Raw genomic sequence first — 21,217 nt, 5'->3', positions numbered from 1 at the left:
TGCCAGGCGCTGCAGGTACAAGAGTGGACAGAGCGGGGGACAGACCACGGATGACGTCGATCAACGAATAACGAAGACTCAGACTGTGGAGAAAACTAAACAGGAAAAGGAGAATGCCGGGAAGGAGTTGCAAAATGGTGGTGGAGGAGGACCTCCCTAGAGAGGTGACATCTGAGCAAAGTCTTGCAGGAGGCAGATCACTGTGGAAGGAACATTCCAGACACAGGAGGCAGCCAGGGCAGGGCTTGGGAGGCGGGACATACCCGGCGTTGGCAAGGGCGAGGCCGGTGGGAGTGGGGCTCGTCACCTGAGGCCAGAGTCGGACGGGGAGACACTGAGCGTTTGGACAGAAGAGAACAGGATCGGATCTGTGTTTCAAGTCCCAGTGGCTGTCGCGTGGGATGCAGACTGCAGAGTGACGAGGATGAGACCATGGCAACAACCCGGGGACAGACTAGGGCGGCCTGGGGACGGGGGCGGGCGTCAAGCGCTCAGACCGTCCCAGTGAGCTGAAGACGGAGCTTGGATGCGGGACGTGACAGGAGAGCACTTGCGTCATGCAAGGTCCAGCAAAGCTGCCTCCGCAGAGCTGGGGACACTTCTGGTGGGGGGGCTCCGTGGGCGACTCCGCTGGCATGTCAGTCAGCACCCAAGTGAGCGTGGCAGGAAGGCCTGTGGACGTGGAAGTCTGGGGTCCAGGAGCCACGACCTCCGTGCTGGAGGCATCGGCAAATCCACGGGACGGAAGAGAGTGGGGCCCGCGGAGGACGCAGAGGGACAGGAGCTGAGCCTTGGGGTCACCAGGGTCAGGAGTTAGGGTGCTGGGGGCAGACACGCCGGAATTAGTGGTAAGTTAAGAGGCACTCGGGACTCCCGGCCTGGAGCCCCGTAGTCACTGTGAGGAGGGCTACGTCTTTCTTGTTCATAAATGTTCCCCCGGAGCCTACAGTGGGGGCCTGGCACATACTGGACACCCAGTAATATTCACGGAACCGGTGAACTAAAGAAACAGAAGAAGGAGGGTGGCTACCCTCGATTCCTGCCGGTGCCTTCTGCCCACGGGCCCTGGGGGCCAGACCTCAACTTCCTAGTTTCCTCTCCACGGCGTCCACCCAGGAACCTGCTGCCCCGTGGTTCCGGGCCCTCCACCCGCATTGCACACCAGCTGGCCCGGAGGCTGGGGGAGCAGGACCTTCAGAGCCAGCGGGGAGCAGTGATAAGCGCAGTGACCTTGACTGCCCAGAGAGAGGTTGCAGGGGGATCTGCCCTGCTGGGGACGACTATAACAGCCGTCCTGGTTAGGACGCAGAGCAGACCCATCCGGAGCTCAGTTTTCTGCCTGTTAGAAGTCATTAATGGTTCTGCGGGAAAAGCCAGAAAAAAAAGTTTTATATGGAATAATAAATTCTTCTATAAGCCACAAACCCCCACTAATTTGCAGTTAATAAACCCACAAATGTAAGAGGATTAAAAACTGGCGAGGAAAGAGTTCCTCAACTCCTACAAGGTTGGCCTCAAGCGGCCGCGGGCCTGACAGGCTGACGTCGGGCCAGAGGCAGGAAACCCTGGGCGCCGGCCAGCGGGCAGCTGGAGCGGATCGACCTGCAGCCCCACACAGACACGTCCGAGTCCTGAGCCCGGGAATCTATGAACGTGACCTCGTTTGGAAGAAGGGTCTCTGCAGATATAATTAAGTTGAGGATCTTCTCAAGATGGTTGGTTTACTGGAGTTGCAAACCCCAAATCCCCAAATCCCCAGATCTGGGGGGCTGGTACGGGGCGGTGCTCAGGCTGTAATTATGTGTGTTGGGCCTTTTCTTTTCCTTTTGCACAATTTTATTCGCAACTGCAGCTGGGTCTTCCAGGACCATCCGTGACAGTTCTGAACAGCATCCCGTGGTCTCCAAGCGTGATCTCCAAACACTGACCTCAGGGCCCGGGGCGCCTGGCTGGATCCCTGAGACCTCCCCGGAGAAACCTCCCAGGGTTGCTCTGGGTCACGCTTTCTCTTATTTCTCAGCCCAGGTACCTGGGAAGTCCCGTAACTGGTCTGAGTTCACGGGAGCTGGCACTAAATGGAGCCATGTATCAGGAGGCCAGAGGCCTGGGTTCCACCATCACTTACAAACTGTAGAAACTTGGGCATCTCACCCCAAATCTCTGGATTTGGTCTGATCTGGAAGGTGGAGGAAACAGTTCTTGGCAGGCAGGGCGCTGGCCCACCTCTGATTCCAAATTTCCCGCAGGGGCTGGGCATCCTCATTGTGGGAGCAGAAAGGAGGTGTGGGTACAGGATAGAGGCTGTCCTGTCTGCCTCCAGCTGGGCTTTCCTGCAGGGTCTGAACTGGTGAGGGCAGCGCGGTGGGGGGTGGGGGGGGGACGGCAGCCGAGTTCCCACAAGCCTCTCCCAGCGGGAGGCCTGCACCCACCCACCGCCGGGAGCCTTCGTGCTTTGCTCTGCTCAGCGGGAGGGCGGGACAGCAGCCCGAGCCCCGGCTCCGCCCCTGTCCTGATCACCTGGGTGTGTGGGCTGTTTGGGAGTAAAAGAGCGACGCACATGCATGTTCACCTCAGTTACTCCTCCTGCAGGTGAGGGGGTGAAGCCTCCGGCTCTGGTTGACCCAGCTGGCACGTGCTGGCACGTGTAGAACCGGGCGTGGGACCCAGGCAGCCTAGCCTTCAGAGCAGAGGTCACAACAGAAGCCGCGTGGCCATGGGTGTCCCCATGCTATGCTGCGGCCCCGCGTGACCCTGTGTGTGTGTGCCTGCACCTGGCCCCTCCTCCCCAGGTGGAAGGGTCAGGCCACAGATGGAGCCAAACCACAGCTCGGGCAGGAGGGTTTGATGAGAAGAGTCTAAGTGCAGAGATGCCGCCCCAGAGAGACTTGCCCTTCCAGAGAGACGCGCACACAAAAGCTCCAGGGTAACCGCGGGGCTGCAGAGCAGGCCAATTGTGCAACAATTCAAGGTTGGGCTACCTAACCTTCCCCGTTTCGTTCTCCCATTTCATTCTCCCAGCCACTCCCCCCTCTGCATGTGGCTGCCCCTCCGGCCCCCCCAGCGAGCTCTGGGCGATCGAGGATAAGAATGCACTCTCCCCCTTTTCACTGGGAGATCCAAAGTTGGAAGAAGAACTCAGCCCTCAGGGGTGGGGCGGGAGGGTGCTGAGATCAAGGCCCCGGAGGAGGAGGGGGTGGGGCGCGGCTGGTCCCCATGGGGTGCCGTCTCCGGGAGAGCTCTGCACAGGGCTCTCCTTTAATCCAGCGTCACCGAGGGTGGGGAATTGCACATTGGGTCCCGTGGCTGGGAGACTGGGTGTTACTGCCCCCAGGTGGCTGAGGCCGGGCTGCAGGCTTTGTCCCCCACCCCCACCCCACCCCGCGGTGCAGGTCTCTCAGCCTTGGCCTTCCCCGCTGTAAAGTGGATGCAGGCCCTGGGCTTTGTGCAGTGAGCCAAGCACTGCCGCGGAGGAAAGGTGAGTGGGCGCCAGCGGCTCCGGCTCTGAAGCTCAGCCAGTGCCAGCCGAGCCCAACGCCCTGCGCTGCCACCCAGGGCTCCCTGAGGAAAAATCAAGCAGCGCGCCCCGACCGTGAAGAAACAGCGCTAGTCGAGGTGCCAACCCACACCCAGCGTGTGTCCCCTCCCCAGCCGACTTCCCGACAGAGCTAACAGCCCCACCCGGCCCCGGGCAGCTGCACTGGCCTCCCTGCTGCTCTCTGGGCGCCAGGCAGCTCCAAACCCGCCCCAGCGCTCCGTATCCCCCAGGGAGGGCGGCTGCAGCCCAGGCCTCGAGGGGGTGCTGGCCACCCCCACATCCGGGGCCCCAGGCACCCAGCACACGGCAGGCTTGCACAGGTCACATGTGGCACAGAGACTGGGCACTGGCTGGGGGTTCGGTGGGTTTTCTCGGTTAACCCCCCAGGTGTGCTCTGTCCCCACGGAGGGTAACTCCGGGCGGCCCCGCCAGCTCCCCAGACATCCATTTCCCAGCATGTGACCGAGCCGCCTAGACTGTCCCGTTTAACTGTCTGGCTGCCCGTGACAGCTGGCGGGGGGCAAGGGGGCACGCAGCCCAAGCCACGTGCAGTGGCAAGGAGATGCCCAGCTTTCCTGACCCCAGGCTGGGCCCCCCAGCCCACCGGGCATCGGGTTGAAGGTGGAGAGGCTGGAAGATCTGTGCCCCATCCAGAGAGCCCAGGACAGCCCGGAGCTGTGGTCCCCACCTCCTGTCCGCTTCCCTCTGTGGCCACAAAGGCAGACAGACCGGCCCCCGGCGCAGAGGCCCCAGCCCAGCCCCCCTTCTCAGGTCACAGCTTGTCTCCCACATTTTCTCCTCTGCCGCTTCAGATGCTTGCAAACCCCTCCCCTCAGGAATGCCACTTCGTGTGCTGGGGGGAGGCGAGAGGCCAGCACCGTGCGTCGGGGGCTCACCCTTGCTGGCCTGGGGTCCTGCTCTGCCCCGTGCCCTCCCAGGCCTGCAGCCGGCGCTAAGGTGCGGCCCCTCCCCTCCCGTGGGCCGGCTGTTGGCTCCAGGGGGGTGCATCCCGCCCGCTCTGCGGGGGCCGCGGGACCGCAGAGGAGGTGCTGAGGGCTTGGGTGCCTTCTGACCGCAGCTGAATTCCAGGATGATGGTGGGTAAATAATGTGGCTTTTCCAGAGTCCACAGCTTGGGCACCGAACGGGCGCCTCCTGCCAGGCTTTCCGCGAGTTAGAGCAGCCGGAGACCCTCCCGCCCCCCCCCCTCCCCCGTCAGCAGCCGCTCTCCCACGGTGGGGGGGGCTGGGGGTCACTGCTGCCAAGCCAGCCCCGCCCCACCCCGAGCCCTCCACTTCCAGGCTTAGTATCTTCACTCTCCCCGCAGTTCCATCTCTGTGTAAGATCTCATTGTCTTGGTCTCTCTGCGGGCAGGGCCACCCTGAACTCCCAGGGGGCACAGCCCACGCCCTGAAGGAGGGCGGAACCCACTGCGAGCGACACTCCAGAGAAAGGCCACGCCCCGGCACCCCAGTCCTGCCGCTTCCCCTCCGCCACCCCATGCCAGGACTGCCGTCCCCAGCAGGAGAGACCCCCCCCACCCCGGCACTCACAGAGTCTCCAGGTTGTGCAGCCCCTCGAAGCTGTGGGTCCCCAGATGCTCGATGTGGTTGTTATGGAGATGCCTGTGTGGGAGGAGAGGCGGGTCAGGACAGGTGCGCGCCGCATCGGGCTGGGGCGGGGAAGCAGACGCGCTTGTGGGGGAGGCATGGACAGTGACCCCAGAGGGTCAGCCTTTGTCTCCAGGGACAAACCGACGGGCCAAGATGGACTTCGGAAGCCACAGTCTCCAAGGCTGGAGTGGCCAGGGGCTACGCCGTTCAGACTTCCGATCGAAGGAGAAAACCGGAGGCATTCCACAGGCCGAGGTGAAGCAGGCTCCCACCAGGCTCCCACCAGGCTTGAGGGGAGAGGCCCGATGTTGGGGCCCCAGTTGGGGCTTCCTCTACGGGACCCACAGCCGCCTGGGTCAGGGGCCAGACACAACTGGGGGAGCCGGCAGCAAACCACTGCAGACAGCGTGTCACTAAAGGGGAGCTTTCCGTTACAGCCGGAGTGAGCTGTGGGCCAGCTCGGAGATGGAGACGGGTGACAGAATATTCTTCTCCCAATTCCTAGTGAGATGAGCAAAAACAGCAGAGACAGGCCCCCTGCCCCACCCCAAATACTACCAGCAGCAGCAGAGCAAGGGCAGAGACATAACGTAAATAAACAGCAAAGACCGTGGCCAAGGAAGCGTCCTCGTCAGAAACTGAACTGGTGAGAAAACAGGATCCTGAGGATTCTCCCTGCAGCCCCCAAATCTGAAGAGAGGCGGCTGTGGATGTCCTTTTCCCTCCCCACTGCTGGCTTCCCAGGGAAGAGGGGAAGGGGAAGTAAAATGAAGGCTCCGGGCTCCTCATGCATTGAGGAGACGACCTGAGGCCCAAGGGAATTCCCGCGTGGAGGGAGCGAACTCCTGCATTTACCACAACCTGACCCTGCTGAGGGACCACCCTACCTGCACCGGCACCCACAGGCGGGTGGGCCCTCATTTACCCACCGCTCCGGCCCACAAACTACAGCCTTGGGGCAGAGCCGAGGGGGCCGAGGTGATGCAGCTGTCCCAGCAGAAGCCAGAAAGTGAAATCACATGGCAATTGTGCAAACATACAACAGGAAGAGCAGAAGAGAGATGCCGGGGCCCGGTGAAGTCCCAAGCCTAGAAGAAAACGTAACGGATGCACGAGCAGCAAGACATTATCAGAGCTGCCTTCTGCTGCAAAACCACCCAGCAAAACATTTCAAACACAGCGTTTCTAAGTGAAAGCAAAAATGACATTGTAGAGAAAGGAAATGAATTGAGGACCAAAAATACATCAGTAAAAAACCAGTCAGTAGGGCTTCCCTGCTGGCGCAGTGGTCAAGAATCCGCCTGCCAATGCAGGGGCCACAGGTGGGCTCAGCGACCGGATCCCAACTGGTTCCCAGATCCCTGGTCCAGGAAGATCCCACATGCCGTGGAGCAATGAAGCCCACATGCCACATCTACTGATTCTGTGCTCTAGAGCCCACGAGCCAAAACTACCGAGCCCGTGCACCACAACTACTGAGCCCACGTGCCACAACTACTGAAGCCCACGCACCTAGAGCCCGTGCTCCGCAACAAGAGAAGCCGCCGCAATTAGAAGCCCACGCACAGCAACAAAGAGTAGCTCCTGCTCGCCGCAACTAGAAAAAGCCCGCGCCCAGCAACAAAAACCCAACACGGCCAAAAATAAATAAATAAAATAATAATAATAATGAAAAGCTACTCAATAAGTTTGAGACAAGGAACAGTATAGACACTGCTGGCAGTGGAATGGGTGTCAGAGAAAAAGCCTGAGCTAAAATGGTGAGCTTGGCTGCATGAGAGCGAAAGGCTAAAACAGCTGGAAACTAATCGATGTGAGTTAACACTGGACTATTGATGTCTCTGAGGGCCAGGATCCAGACGTGAGACAAAGCCGTATTCAAAACGCAACACAAAAGAAAACTCTCTACAATGAAGAATGAAATCCGCAGGTCAAAGCATACATTGTTTCAGGAAAACTGGAGGCAGAAAATTCCACACTGTGTCATATTCTAGTGAAGCTATTAAAGTTCAAGGATTAGAAGACATCTTCAGGAAGGAAAAGGAAATCACGTACATGGGGAAGAAATCAGACTGGCCTCCAAGACGTTCAGATGGCAACAGGCAGACCCCATCCTACATGGTGCGCAGGGCCGGGGGTCTCGAGAGAAGGGGGTCCTTCCCCACCTGCTCCATGCCCAGGAGGCAGACAGACCCACCACAGGGGCTTGGGTTTGAAGAGAGAACACAGCCCCGGCCTCTGGGAACGAGCCCCTCCCCCGCATGCTTCCTTCGCTGTCACCAAACTCCCCTTTCCCGCACCTTCCGCTGAAGCTCATCTCCGTCCCCACCCCATCCCCCAGCCCCGCCAGCGCCTCTGGTCCACAGCGTCTCAGCTTCTGACCGTGCAGCCCAGGCCTACAGACGACGACTGGGTCACCCCAGGCGTCCCGAGCGCCTTCTGCAGGCCAGCCTGTTGGGGCTTATGGTCCAGAGGAAGAGATGAGACCCCACACAGGACAGCACTGCTGTCCAGTTCAGCGCCCCTCGGTCCCCGCAGGGCCGCGCAGAGCAGCCTGACCAAGGCCCAGCGTTCGAGATGAAATGAAGGCCCTCGCCACCCGCTGGTTGCCTCACGCCTCCGGCCACACCCCCGTCCACCCACCTTCTTGACTCTGCCCCTGCGCTTTCCTGCAGCTCAGCCCTAGGTCCTGGACGGCTTTCTCCAGCCCACTCTGCCCTGCAAGGTCACCGGCCACGGCAGCCTATGTCCCCCGTCCCAGGGCCAGAGGACCTGAAGGGCAGGGGCAATGCTTCTGGGCCTTCTCCTCTCTCAGCATCGTGGGCCCCTGGGCCCCTCCCCTCCTGTGCCCGGTGAGACCCCCGGCCCCTCCTGGATCCGCGGTAGCCGAACTCCCCCACTCGCGCCCCCGACCTTGGCCTCCCACCCTGTGAAAACCTCAAGTCGGATAGATTCTTCCTTCGCAACGTCCCTCAGGGCCACGCCTGATTCCTCCCTAAGCTGGACTTTGCCTCCTAGATCCAGTCTCCCCTGTTCCCGCCCGTTCTTCAAACCAGACTCCCAACCCCCTTCTCGCCTCCAGCCTCCCCTGCCCCACGCAGGCCACAGCCGGACTCCTGCTCTGACTCTGAGCCCGCAGACGCACCTGCCCGGCCTTCTCTCCGGCCTCACTGGCACGCTCGCCTCAGCCAGCAGCCCAACGCCCCCGGGTCTTTGCTGACACCTGCTTGGAGCCCCTGCTCTTCACCTGCCTACTCGAAGCCAACTTTCCGGCCCAGCAGGCCCCCACTTCCCTCCTCCAGCTGCTTTGGCCGCCCTGAGCCCCGAGACGAGCCTGACTCAGCGTCCGGTCCCCTCGGCCTGAGTTAAGGACTCAGCGCTGCTGTCCTTCCCACCAGCATCCTGCTACTGGGACTGGCCCGCCAGCCTCTGAGGCAGCGGCCGGCTCTCCACCCCTGCACTCTGCAGGGCCCCCACGGGGCTCCGTACACCCCCCGCTGCTCGCTCATCGGGGGCCCATCGTGAGGCCTGCATTTTTCCAGTAGTCTTGTCTCTGAGAGACCTGACGCCGTTTATTCCCAGGGACCATCACGATGTCACGGGGCATCACCAAAGCTGCAATCAGCCGCCCCGTTCTGTTCCGCCGCAGTCAGTACCCCTCACTGGCGCCCACGAGGAGGACCATGTGGCCGTGCTGACGGAGGATGGGGTTCAGAAGGATGCTGGTCCCGCTTCTCCGGTCTCCCAGGACAGAGAAGTAGACAAACTCATGCCTCGTCCGCTCCCTGGTTTGGAGAATCATACCAGATTTCCAAGAGCAGGGGAGGCCTTACGTCCCCACGGCAATTAGGATGTAACCCAAAGCAATTACACGTGACCTCCAAGCCCTTGGCAATTACCCTGTGAACTTTGCACTCCAAAGTTCCCCGGGGGGATGGTGGGGGGAGGACAGAGTTAACCCCGGGCTCCAGTTCCTGCCAGAGATGCTACCTCCCAGGGAATTACCCGTCGGGGCTCTGCTGTCTAATTACAGCGCTGGCTTCTCTCTCCTTCTCCAGGCCTGGGGATGAGGTGAGTTTATCCCACCCCTGTGCCAAAGCACAAGACTGCATCCACCCATTGCCCGACTGTCAAACATGGTGGAAATCATTCAGGAGATTCTGGGCATGCATTCCCATTAGTGCGGTATAGTTACAACATTTGCACATAATAGCAGAGGGAATCGCGGCTTAATTCCTCTCTTCCAGCCTCTCAGAGCACTTCTTCTGTCGCCTGGCCTCACAATGGCCCCACAGGGTCAACAGGAGATGGTCATCCTCACGTCAGGAGGGGAAACGCAGACCAGAAGGTTCGGAAACCTCAGGGACACAGCCAAGAGCGAAGCTGTGCGGGTGGGGGGAGGGGCAGCACTCACAGCACCACGAGGCTGGACAGGTTCCGGAAGGCGTAGTCGGGGATGTGGCCTATTCGGTTCAGGGCCAGGGTCACGGCCTGCAGGGCGCGGAGATTGCCGAGGGCCCTGACGGGGATCTCGGTGAGCGCGTTGTCGTCCAGCCACAGGTGGCGGAGGGAGGACAGCCCCTCGAAGCTCCTGTCCGGGACCAGGGAGATGAGGTTGGCATCGAGGCGCCTGGTGGAGAGAGGGGAGGGTCAGTGCTGGGCCAGTGCAGCCTCCGAGGTGCCTGGGAATAAGGGACCCCGGGGTTCACCTCGGCTCCAAGCCGCAGCTCTTGGCCCTTTCCGCCCTGCATTCCCGTCGGTGACGCAAGACTGGACCCACAGCCCGGTTGTGGACAACAGCGTTCCCCCTGCCACGCTCAAGTTCCTCATCTGTGCTGCGGCTCCCTGCTCTGGGGACGCTGTTCTCCCCAGCCCCGTCCACTCTGAGGCCGGATAACAGAGATGTTCCCACCACGGACACGGGGACAGCTCCTCCCTGGACGTGGCCAAAGGAAACGCCTCCTCAAAACCACAGGCCGCTCCCTACTGCTCGGCCCTGGAGACCCTGCTCCCCGGCTCAGGGGCCCGGGTGTTGGACGGGGCTCCCTTCTTGGCTGATGGCCTACGGGAGGCTCCTGGATGTCAGAACAGGCAGACGGGTGGTGGACGGTCCAGTCTGTCCACAGCCAGAGGGTCCACGGTGGCAGAGGACTTCTGGTGTGAGGTCTCGACACTCTTGGCGGCCAGCAGGACAAGGAGACAGCCCGCGCCAGCTTTTCACAGCCGTGCCCCAGCCACGATGTCCCTGACCAATGCGCCTCCTGGTCCAGGGCTCGGGCTGAAGCCCCATCACCCCATGCAGCTGGTCCCACAGGGACGAGACAAGCTGGCCTGTGGCCGTGGATCTGCCCCTGGACTTTGTTGTCTTGAGGGGCTTTGCACTGAGGCCTGGTCCTCCGTGCGGGCAGATGGCACCTACGTCACGGAAACGCCAGCCCTCAACCACACAGGCCCGAAGGCCCCGTCACGCTGACCCTAAGGAAGACTGGGCGGTGGCGGAGGTGCCTTTCTTCCGTCCCAGCAGCACGAGCCCACGTGTCGACAGCCGGCAGTGCTTCTGTCTGTTCCCTGAGCCGTTTCACCAGTGTCCCTCCCAGCCCTGGGAGAAACCCCCAGGCTCACCAGCAGGGGAGCTGTGGGTGAACAGGCAGACACAGGAGCCTTGGATGGGAGAGCAAACCGACCAGGACAGGCCCCGAAAGCTGCAACTAGGAAAGATCTCCACCCACATCAGACCTGACCTGACGGCCACAGACCCTTCGGTGAGTGCCTGTCACTCGGTCACTGTCGTCAGACCCTCGATGGTCTGACTGTGCTGGTGACCTGGGGACCACAGGTGGGAACAGGCTCCAGGAGCCTTCCCAGGATGGCCTGGCTCGGAAGGCCAGGGTGGGGCCTGGAATCTCTTTCTAAAGAGTGCCCTAGATGTCTCTATGTACAGACAGTTTGCAAAGTGCTGGATAAGCATCGGCTACGAAGAGGACGGTGTCCCCGCCCTTCACAGCTCAGTGGGAAGGTCGGAAGACGTTCCAGCGCAGTGTGATGGCTGGGGAGGCGTTGGGAGTGGCCTCCAGGTGGAGGTGATGTTACATGGAGACCTGGCCGAAGAGGAGGAATCAGCCAGTGGAGGAGGGCGGTGTGTGGGAAAGAGAGCATCTTGCAGGGGACCCAAGCAGCCAGGCCCAGGCGGGGCTTCGGGAAGGGCAAGGGGAAGCCGGAGGGAGCAGGGCAGGTGCAGCCGGCGAGGCAGGCAGGGCTGGAGCTTGAGGGCCCTGCCAGCGATTCTGTGTTGTGTCAGGGAAACGGGGAGCCAGGGAGGGTCGTAAACAAAGAAGGACGTGGCCAGGTTTCTGGTGTTGAGGAGGGGCCAGCCTGGAGGCGGGGAGATGGGCGAAAAGACAGGTGCTCTGCACAAGCACCTCGCCCAGAGAAGGACAGGCACGTCCGTGGGAGCTCGAGGGGTGAAATGACCACTGCAGGGTCCAGACCCCAAAGGGTCCTCTCCTGAAGGAGCCCCTGCTGCCCTGACCGGGGATGTCACGGTGCCGGCCTGGCAAGCCCCCTGGCACGGGGACCGCCCCCGGCAGTTCTAGGAGCCTTTAGCATGCCCAGCAAAGTGCCCCGCACGGGACGCCCCTTCACCTCACGCCCCTGCCCAGCGCGCCACCACAGACCGTCGGAGGCGGCGCCTGAAGCGTCATCCTCATACAGTCGGAGGCCCCGTTCACCAAGCGTGCACTTGCTATGTTCCGGGGCACTGTATGTATCAAGTCATTTAATTTCACAGCCTGTGAGGTTCACATTTTGCAAATGAGAACAGTGAGGCACAGAAGGGTTAAGTTACTTGCGCCAGGTCACACGTCTAGGAAGCGGTGAAGCTGGGATTCAGGCTCAGGCAATCCAGCTGCAGATAACACACCTCTAACCGTCACGCCGTACCGCCAGCACGCTCCCGCGTCCACACGCCTCGCCGATCCCTGTACCAACCTGGAGCTCCTCCCTCTGCCCCATCCACCGTCTCCCGCACCCCGCACTCACACACCGCCTCTCCACCCCATCGAGCAGGCTTGGCCACACCGGCTCCGTCATCGCCCCCCCCCCCGCAGCGCCCGCCCCTGGCCCCGGGCATCAGTGGTGCAGCAGATCGTCCTCTGGCAGTGTGGTCCACAGACCCTAAGCTCAGCACCACCGAGGAGCTGGTCAGAAAGGCAGAGTCTGAGGCCCCGTCCCAGACTTTCTGCGTCAGAACCTGAATTCCAACCTGACTCCCAGGTCATCGGTTGGGTCATAAGCACATTAATGTCTCCCAAGCACCGAGCCAGGCCTTCCAGAGCTTCTGACGCTCTGGTCGGCAGCAGGGACAGCTGGACGGGAGAGGGAGCCTGAAAGGGGAGCCAGACGTTTCGTCCTGTGGTCAGTGCTCGGCTGGCCCTGGGGCCTTGCTCTGCGGTTCAGTCACCCATCACTCCAGGCCCCGGGCTCCAGCACCTGCTCCTGGGTACGTCATCTCCCACACCCTCCACGACACACCGTTCACAGACAGCAGTGTCCTCAAATAAACAGGGGAGCGACTCCCCAGCCTGGGGTTGGCCGAGGGGACCCGGACAGACCTTCCTACCGGGCGTGGTCTTGCTCTGACACCCGTTCCACCGTGGTGAGGCTCTCACCCTCACCTCGCTCCCGTCCACAGAGACCCCAGCAGATGCCCGGAGGCTCTTCATGGGCCTGGGGAGACCCCCAGTGGGGCAGCACCTTGGTCCCAGCTTTCCCAGAGACCGTGGGCAGGAAGCTGAGCCCTGAGTCCCACTTAGACCACATAGACCGCAGCTGCACAAACGGCCTTAAGGAAGGTAGGATTTAGGCCCGGACAGTGGCGGGTGGGGCTCATGAATGAGGGCCTCAGGCAGGGGCCCTCATTCATGAGCCCCAGTCTGGGTTCCGGCTCCCGGGTCCCGTGCTCGAGGGTGGGAGGGGCGCCCCCTGCTCTGGGGAGGGGCACAGCTGAGGAGCTGGTCCAGCTCTCTGGCAGGGAGGAAGACGGCAGTTATGCCACGGAGCCCTGGAGTAAAGCCAACAGCCCGAGCTCCCACGGGGGCTGGGCTCCGCTCCCCGGGAGGCTGCTGGCCAGCAGGCACCTCACAGGCCGGTCCGGGCCTGCCTGGGCTCTGGGGAAGCCGCGGAGCCTCTCCAGAGCCAAGCGGCTCCCCGTGCTCCCCCAGGAGGCCAGGAGGGAGGGCTGGGCCCCTGCTCTCCAAGCCCTGCAGGCGCAGGCAGAGGCCTGGTCCCGCTGACAGAAGGGGAGGGAGGAGAGACCCCAGCTGGGAGCCCGTGGCAGCAGAAGACGTGGAGCTGGGACCCTGCTCACCGACAGTGACAGAGACCGGAAGAGCGGGGGTGCAGACGCAGACCCTGTTCCATCGGAGCTTGAAGGAGCCTCCCGCCCCACTCAGCTCACCAGAAGGGCCAGGAGCCCAGAGAAGGAGGGAGAATTGCCCGAAGCGGGGAAGCGGCAGGGCTGGACTCAAGCGTAGGGCTTCTTTCCAGCAGCCTGGGTCCCTATAAGGACGGCACCTCTCTGAGCTGCAGGAGGCACACTCCCACTTGGAGACCAAGGTCGCTTACAGCCCGCAGAGCACTAGGGTGACCGAACAGGCCCTCTCTGCAAGTTCTTTCTCTAACCCTTCCTATGTCCTACCAGATCTTAGTCAAACTCAAGACAGAGGGACAGATTCGGGGCTCCTAGTGGGCCATCAGCTGATCCACTTGTTGTCACCAGGTATCCATTCAAAAGGCATCAGGCATGGTACCTGCTCTCTGAGCGCAGTCCCCAGGGAGGGTCCCCTGGTCTATTCTGCTCCAGTGGCTGCAGGGTCTCTCCAACTTTGAGCCACACCACGTGGAGGTCCAGCGGTTGTAGGACACAGCCCTTAGGAGCGGAGAGGGACTGACACCCCTGAGGCCCAGCGGGCCCAGCAGAAAAGACGAAAAAGAAAGGTGAAAGAAGGTGAAAAGAGAAAGAAAGCAGCCACTTTGGACCCAGTGACCCTGTGCACGAGGCAGCCGTTGACACCGGGGGGCCACCGTGAAGGTGAGGGCTCGGGGACAGACTGGCACCTGCTGAGCCGCAAGGACGTGCCTGGGCCTCCCGCAGGCAGTGGGCCCCAGTCTCCCACGTCAACACCGCCGCCAGTGCCGGCCTCCAGCCTCAGCGGGAGGGCATGGGGCTCCCAGGGGGAAGGCTTGCCGGAAGGGCTCCACCACCTGGGCACCAAGCAGACACGACCAGCTGTCGCCCAGGTATCGCTACACATGGACACTCTCACCGCTCCCTGGGAGACCGCAGCCTGCACGCCCACCCCCCGAGAAGGCCTCTGCGCTCTCCCAGGGCTCTCACAAAGCCACTACCGCAGCCCCCCAAACACCAGGCTCCCCAGATGCCCCTCATCACAGGAGTCTCAGTTCAGCCAGTATCAGTCCCTTAGCCCTCGATTCCATTGGAGTGGATGAACTTCAATCCCGATGGACTGAGACCTTCCATCCGATGGAGTGCACGGAACACACTAAGCGCTCATCAGCGCCGACGGCTAGGCCAGCCCTGGGCTCGGCTCTGGGTTCCAGCGTGAGCTGCACACAGCCCCTCTCTTAGACTACGAAGCTCTCAGACTATTTATTATTTAATGAAGCAACACAAAAACGTCAGCCAGCGTTTCCTGAGAGCTAGTCGCCACCAGGCGCGCTAGCGTTTCACATACACTTGCATGTTGAATCTCCACCCCAGCCCTGTGGAGTTGGAAGCTCGTACTTCTCACCTGGCCTGCAGGAAAGTGGGCTCAGGGGTGAAACCGTGGGTCTGACTCCAAAGTCTGTGGCTCCAAACCCACGGCTGGTACTTGGTCAAGTGAGCCCGTGGAAAACACTCTGCAGCTGGGACCCGCCCTCTGCCTGCGGGAAATCCAGTAAGGCCTCACAGAGGAGGTGACGTTTGAGCTGGTTCCCAGGGGAAGAGTTTTCTGAAGGGCGAGGGGGCGGGGCCTCTGGTCCCCTCTGAGACAGCACTTCCGATGAAGCCGGCTGCCGCCTCCTGCCTCCGGGGCACCTGCGGCTCTTGACCACCTGATGGGAGGCTGGTGCCCCTGAGGAAAGGAGCCTCTATGTTTATTTCATTTTAATTGACACACATGCCTAGCGTTCCCTAGAGGCTTCAGGCAGCCAACCCCACCCCCGTGGCCCACAAGCATTTCAGGACGATTAGAATTTTACCACTTGGACACAATTCCTTTTTTAAAGAATGGAAGTTGCCGATAGTGTTTTTAGAAATCTGGCAGACATTATTAGGTAGCCTTTTAATTTCAATGGAGATTATAGCTTTCTGAGAGAAACTTCTGGAACTGGGACACAGACTTGGAATGCAGGGAGCTTTGGGCAGAAGGATGGGAAGGATGCTCAGTGTAGGTGGGAGGAAGGCCAAGGCCAGCTCTGGACTTTTGACCATTACCACGCTTTTCTCTGATCAGACGGGAAGACCCCTGGGGGCATGGGCTGTGTCCTCTCCCTGCAACTTGCCAAGTGGGCATTCAATGCCCAAGTGGGCATTCATCTGTGTGGCTTTTGTTTGTTTTGATGGAGTTTTGAGCGCTTCCAGCACTGTTCATAGGACTGCCTACCGAGAAGAGACCAGTCACAGGGTGAGAGCTGAAAGGGACCCCCGCAACCAAGGAGGAAAGGGGTCAAGGACGGTCAAGGTCACAGAGCAAAGGGAGGGCGGAGCCAAAGAAGGCGGTGGGCCTGGAGCCAGTTTCCCTTCCCTCCTGCCCTGGTCCACTGGGGAGCACACGGCACTCACCCTTCTCTGCCCCACAGACAGGGCCCGGTTTAGCCTCCCAGAGACCCCAAGGGGGACGGCCACTCCTGCCCCGCGTCATGGCCAAGGTCTCGTGAAGAGCTGGGGTCCCACTGCCCGGCCTCCCGGGGTGTGCACGACGCTGAGTCCAGAAGTGAAAACTCTTGGGGGTTGGAACCCCGAGCACCCCAGCGGGAGGAAGCGTCCTAAAGTGACAGACAGCGTCGGGGGGGCAGAGCGGACGCTGACGTCTAGGCCCCCAGAAGCTTAAAGTCGAGCTTTGCTGCAGGGGCGGGGGTGGGGGTACAGGAGACGGAGCCTTAATTAATCTCTGTGTCCCCCCTCAGCGGAGGGGAGGGTTAGGGCCACACCGCTCACCGCCTCTCCCCACACAGGAAAGTCTGCGTCTGTCCGAGGACCGTGGTTTCATTAGCTCTGATTTATGTCACCTAATGAGATCCTTCTCCTCTCGCTGTCAGCCTCTCAGCAGATCAAAGGGAGGATATTAAGACAAAGCCGATTCCAACCAGTCCTCTGAGCTCTGCTCACGCCCGAGCCACCCTTCCCCTCCACCCACCAGGAGAGTGATGGATGGGTGAGAACCCCAGGAGCAGAGACAGCTTCCTTTGTGCACATCAAAGGTGACACCTGAGCCTTCCTCCAGGCTATTCCGCGTGTTTAATCGGCAGCAACATATAAGAATAATTACCTGCCCTCCGTGGGGGAGGCAGGGAGGAGCCTCCGTGAGCAGCCTTTACCAGCTTCCCCTGAGGACACCGAAGGCCAGCCCTGTGGGTGATAGCCCCAGAATCCGGGGTGGGGACTCCGAAAGGCACCCATCCACGCCCCCGCCTCCCGCCGCGCCGCCGGATTCCAGACAGCAGGCTGGCTTCCGTGGGCCTTCCTGGGCCGTCTGAGGCGTGGCTGCCTGGGGCCAGGGCTCGGCAAGGAGCGCTATGGCTGCTGGGGGAGGAGGCAGACGACCCGTCCAGGGAGGTGCAGAGATGTCCGAGGTTCCGGGAACACGTGCAACACCCCAGTGTCCTAAAGGCCATCCCACCAGACTCTGCAGCAGCAGGTGCCACGGAAAAGCGTGCCGTGGGGGATGGAGAGAAGACGCCGGTTCTGCGCCCCTAACCCAGGGTCCGGTCGTCCCTCCTGCCGAGGGCCCCTGGCTCCCCGTGGACCAGTGTGGGAGCCGGGAGGCCACAGCTGCGGGGGGTCAGTCCTTTCCCCCCAGCCCCTACCTCCCGCCCCTCCACCGACCCCTGTCCGTCCAGCCATCCACTCAGAACCACCCCCACGTTCTGGGCTCGTCTTCCTCCTGCTCCGTCACCTACGGCTTCCGGCCAACCCTCAACTCTTTAGCTTGGGCTTCAAGAGCCCGTCCCCGGAATGACTCTCACATCAGCCTCGTTTCTCAGAAGGGCCCCGCGTTCTCCACCTCATCTGGGAAGTATGCCTCTCTCTCTCCCCACTTCCTGTCCCGAGTTCATGGTTTATTCACCTCTGCACCTCCGTAAAGGTCGGTGCCCTTCCTTGCACTAGGCCCCCCTCCTCCCCCTCGGGGGCCCCCGACGCCCGTCACCTGCTCGGGCCTCACGGATTGACCCGTGAGCACCCTGCACCTCCACCCGCGCTGAAGCCCTCGACACGGGAGACTAGCCATAGGCCTCTCCCCTGGCCCAGGAGACAGGTCAGACACTCCAGTAGTTCCCAGTTAAAACAGGAAAATGTAACCACCTTCCCACTACGACACCTATGGAGACACTGAAAAAGACGAAACCTTAGACCTTGACCAGAAGCAACACTTAACTAGAATCTGACATCTCTGCTGGCCCTGAGGCCAGTGGAACTGAGGAAAACAGCCAGGAATGAGTGGTTTTCATCTGTTTTGCTCTGTGAAACAGAGGAGCCCCCAGCCTTAGACGGAAGGCGGAAGGCACGTCCCCCCTTCCCCGTTTCTTCGGAATCGCGTTCCAGAAAACTGCACAGCCGCCTCCCCTGACTGTGTGAGCGACGCGTTTCCAGGCAGCCAGGGCTCCAGCCCCGCCCCCGGCGCCCCAATCCCCACTCCTGTGTCCACTCAGAGACCCCGATTCCCGAAAACAACACGGCAGGAGGGAGGGGCGGGGGGAGGGTGGCACCTGCATCCTGGGAGGCCAGGGCCACCGCGCAGGAGGACAGCCTGAGTCAGGCATCTTGAGACAAAGCAGTTCTGGCCGTGGCTCCACTGCGGCATCACTTGCGGAGCCGGTAAACCTCTGGTGCGTGGGCCGGACCCAGAACCCCTGAGTCGTCGGTTCAGGGTGGAGCCTAAGCATAGCGTTGTTTAACATTTCCTCTGGTGCGTCTAACGTTCAGCCCGGGAGCAAACCTTCACACCATGCAGTCCTCGGTGCAGTGAATCAGAGAACCACCCGCTGGGTGAGGTGGAGGCTTCCACGCAGGACACCAGAGCTACGAGCCCCTGATTGGGTGTTGAAAACGGCCTGGGGGTCACACACACCGACCTGCTTCCCATCCGTGTATCTGAGAAGCTGACTGAAACAGCCCTGGACGATGGAGAGCCAAACCGTGGGGAATCCACATTGCCTCCTGGTGACAAACACCACGTGTACATGCACACAGTGGACTATTATTCAGCCCTTAGAAGGAAGGAGATTCTGACACCTGCCACCACGCGGATGAACCTGGAGGACACGATGCTGAGTGAAACAAGCCAGACACCCAAGGACAAATACTGTGCGATTCCACTCACATGAGGTCCCTGGAGTAACAAATTCACAGAGACAGAAGGAGGAAGGGTGGGGGCCAGGGGCTGGGTGGGGGGCTGGGGAGTGAGCGCTTAGCAGGTGCAGAGTTTCAGTTTTGCAGGACGGAGGGAGGTCTGGGGATGGATGGGGGCACGGTGACACAGTGACGTGATGCACTTAATGCCACTCAACTGCACACTTGACTATGGTTAAGACGGAACATGTTATGTTATATAGATTTAACCACGATTTTTTTGTTTTAAATTTTTATTGGCGTATAGCTGATTTACAATGTTGTGTTCGTTTCAGGTGTACAGCAAAGTGCATCAGTTATACGTATACATACCTCCACTCTTTTTAGATTCTTTTCCCATATAGGTCATTACAGAGTATTGAGTAGAGTTCCCTGTGCTACACAGCAGGTCCTTATTAGTTACCTATTTTATATATAGTAGTGTGTATATGTCGATCCCAATCTCCCAATTTATCCCCCCCTTACCCCCCGGTATCCATACGTTTGTTTTCTACATCTGTGACTCTATTTCTGTTTTGTAAATAAGTTCATTTGTACCACAGTATTGATAGTTTGTGTATAACTACATCTTTTTAAATAAAATTTTTTAAAAGAGAAAGGAAGTAGTTTAAAGCAACAATTTTTTTGAATTCTGAAGAACATGAACATGTAATAGCATCCTGAAACCCAGGAAAAGATCAAATCTCTAAAAATAACTTATTACTAGACTGAGAATAAAAACATTCTCAATAAGGTACAGGAAATGATGACGTCGGTGAACAGGAACAGACACGCATAGGAGAGAAAAGGCGGAGGCGCAGGAACAACAGCACAAAACGGGGAAAAGGAAGGTAAACTTCAAAGGCGAACTGAAATGTGAGTGGAGCTGGGTGGGCAGGGAAGGTGCAGGAAGGGCAAGTTGAAAGAGCAAAATTGGAACACGCGTCCCAGGTGAGAGTGAGCGGAGCCAGCACCGCAGAGAGTTAAGCGGCCGTGAGAACAGGATGGGACGCTGCCCCTGACGTCGAACACTGGTCAGAACGAGACCAAAGTCGTGAAAACAGAGATCAGCCGAGCAGGAGAGAGGATTAAATCTGAACTTGAGAACTGCAGGTATTCAGAAGATTAACCCACAGCGCACGGAGCAGAAGCACAGCACAGCTATAATTTTCAAAAATTCTTTGCAGCTGAAGAGAATGTATTTTATAAATGTTTATTGTGTTCCAGGCAAACTGAAGGAAAAGTGATTCCTACCCAGACACATTCTGGCTAAACTTTAAATTGTAAAGATAAAGGGAAAAACTTCCATAAGCATTCATAAGGAAGACACATGCTCTTCTCTGAGGAAAAAATGATGAGGACAACCTCCGAATTTTCTGGCACACCACGTGCCACGGGAGAAACTGAGCTACATCGACAGGATTCTGAGAAAAATACATAATGATCCATGAATCTTATATCCAGTTATTTTGACAATTATATGTGAAGTCCACAAAAATATATTCTCAAATATGTAAGGGATCAGAAAATGCACTGAATGGGATTTTTTTTGGGGCCGGAGTTAGGTGTAGCCTCATAAAATAAAACTAAAGGCCATGTTATAAAACAAATAGATGAGCAAAATATAACAGAAAAATGGACGGGAACTTTCCTTATCAAACATTAAAATACCAAAAAACAAAACAAAACTCCAAACATTAAAATACCTAATTAAACAACCATTTGAGCTTATAAATAAGTACAGCAAGATCGTAGGATTCAAGATCAATACACAAAAATCAACTGTACTTCTACACACCTGCAGCGACCAATCCCAAAGTGAAATTGAGAAAACAATTCATCTTTAGCAAGTGGCGTTGGGAAAGCTGGACAGCTGCATGTAAATCAGTGAAGTTAGAACTCTCCCTTACACCATACACAAAAATAAACTCAAAATGGCTTAAAGACTTAAATATAAGACATGACACCGTAAAACTCCTAGAAGAGAACACAGGCAAAACATTCTCTGACATACACCGGACCAATGTTTGCTTAGGCCAATCTCCCAAGGTAATTGAAATAAAAGCAAAAATAAACAAATGGGACCTAATCAAACGCACAAGCTGTTGCACAGTGAAGGAAACCATGAACAAAACAAAAGGACAATTTCCAGACTGGGAGAGAACATTTGCAAACGATGCAGTCGACAGGGGCTTAAATTCCAAAATATACAAAGAGCTCATACAACTCCATAACAAAACAACAAACAACCCAATCAAAAAATGGGCAGACATTTCTCCAAAGAAGGCATACAGATGGCCAACAGGACGTGAAAAGATGCTCAACATCGCTAATTATTAGAGCAGCAGTTCCCAACATTTTTGGCACCAGGGACCAGTTTCATGGAAGACAATTTTTCCACGGATGGGGGGATGGTCCAGGTGGTAATATGAGCGATGGGGAGCGGTGGGCAGTGGCAGAT

General features: G+C 58.8%; 1 protein-coding gene across 3 annotated transcripts in view; it reads right to left on the bottom strand.

Annotated features, from left to right (window-relative positions):
* LGR6 (leucine rich repeat containing G protein-coupled receptor 6) overlaps positions 1 to 21,217 on the bottom strand; it is a 94,350-nt gene that overhangs the window by 26,441 nt on the left and 46,692 nt on the right. For 2 of the 3 annotated variants that reach the window (XM_067729912.1, XM_067729913.1), the window contains exons 5-6: positions 9,562 to 9,777; positions 5,088 to 5,159 (exon numbers count right to left, since the gene is read on the bottom strand). In XM_067729912.1, the coding sequence (XP_067586013.1) occupies positions 5,088 to 5,159; positions 9,562 to 9,777 (288 nt within the window). Of the gene's footprint in view, positions 1 to 5,087; positions 5,160 to 5,288; positions 6,865 to 9,561; positions 9,778 to 21,217 lie in introns of those variants that run through there. The other variant, XM_067729914.1, reaches the window with a different exon arrangement.

The sequence above is a fragment of the Pseudorca crassidens genome, chromosome 2 (assembly GCF_039906515.1).
Source record: "Pseudorca crassidens isolate mPseCra1 chromosome 2, mPseCra1.hap1, whole genome shotgun sequence".
Classification (NCBI taxonomy): Eukaryota; Metazoa; Chordata; class Mammalia; order Artiodactyla; family Delphinidae; genus Pseudorca; species Pseudorca crassidens.
The sequence above is the reverse complement of the archived record's forward strand: the minus strand, read 5'-3'. Positions and strand labels throughout refer to the sequence as shown.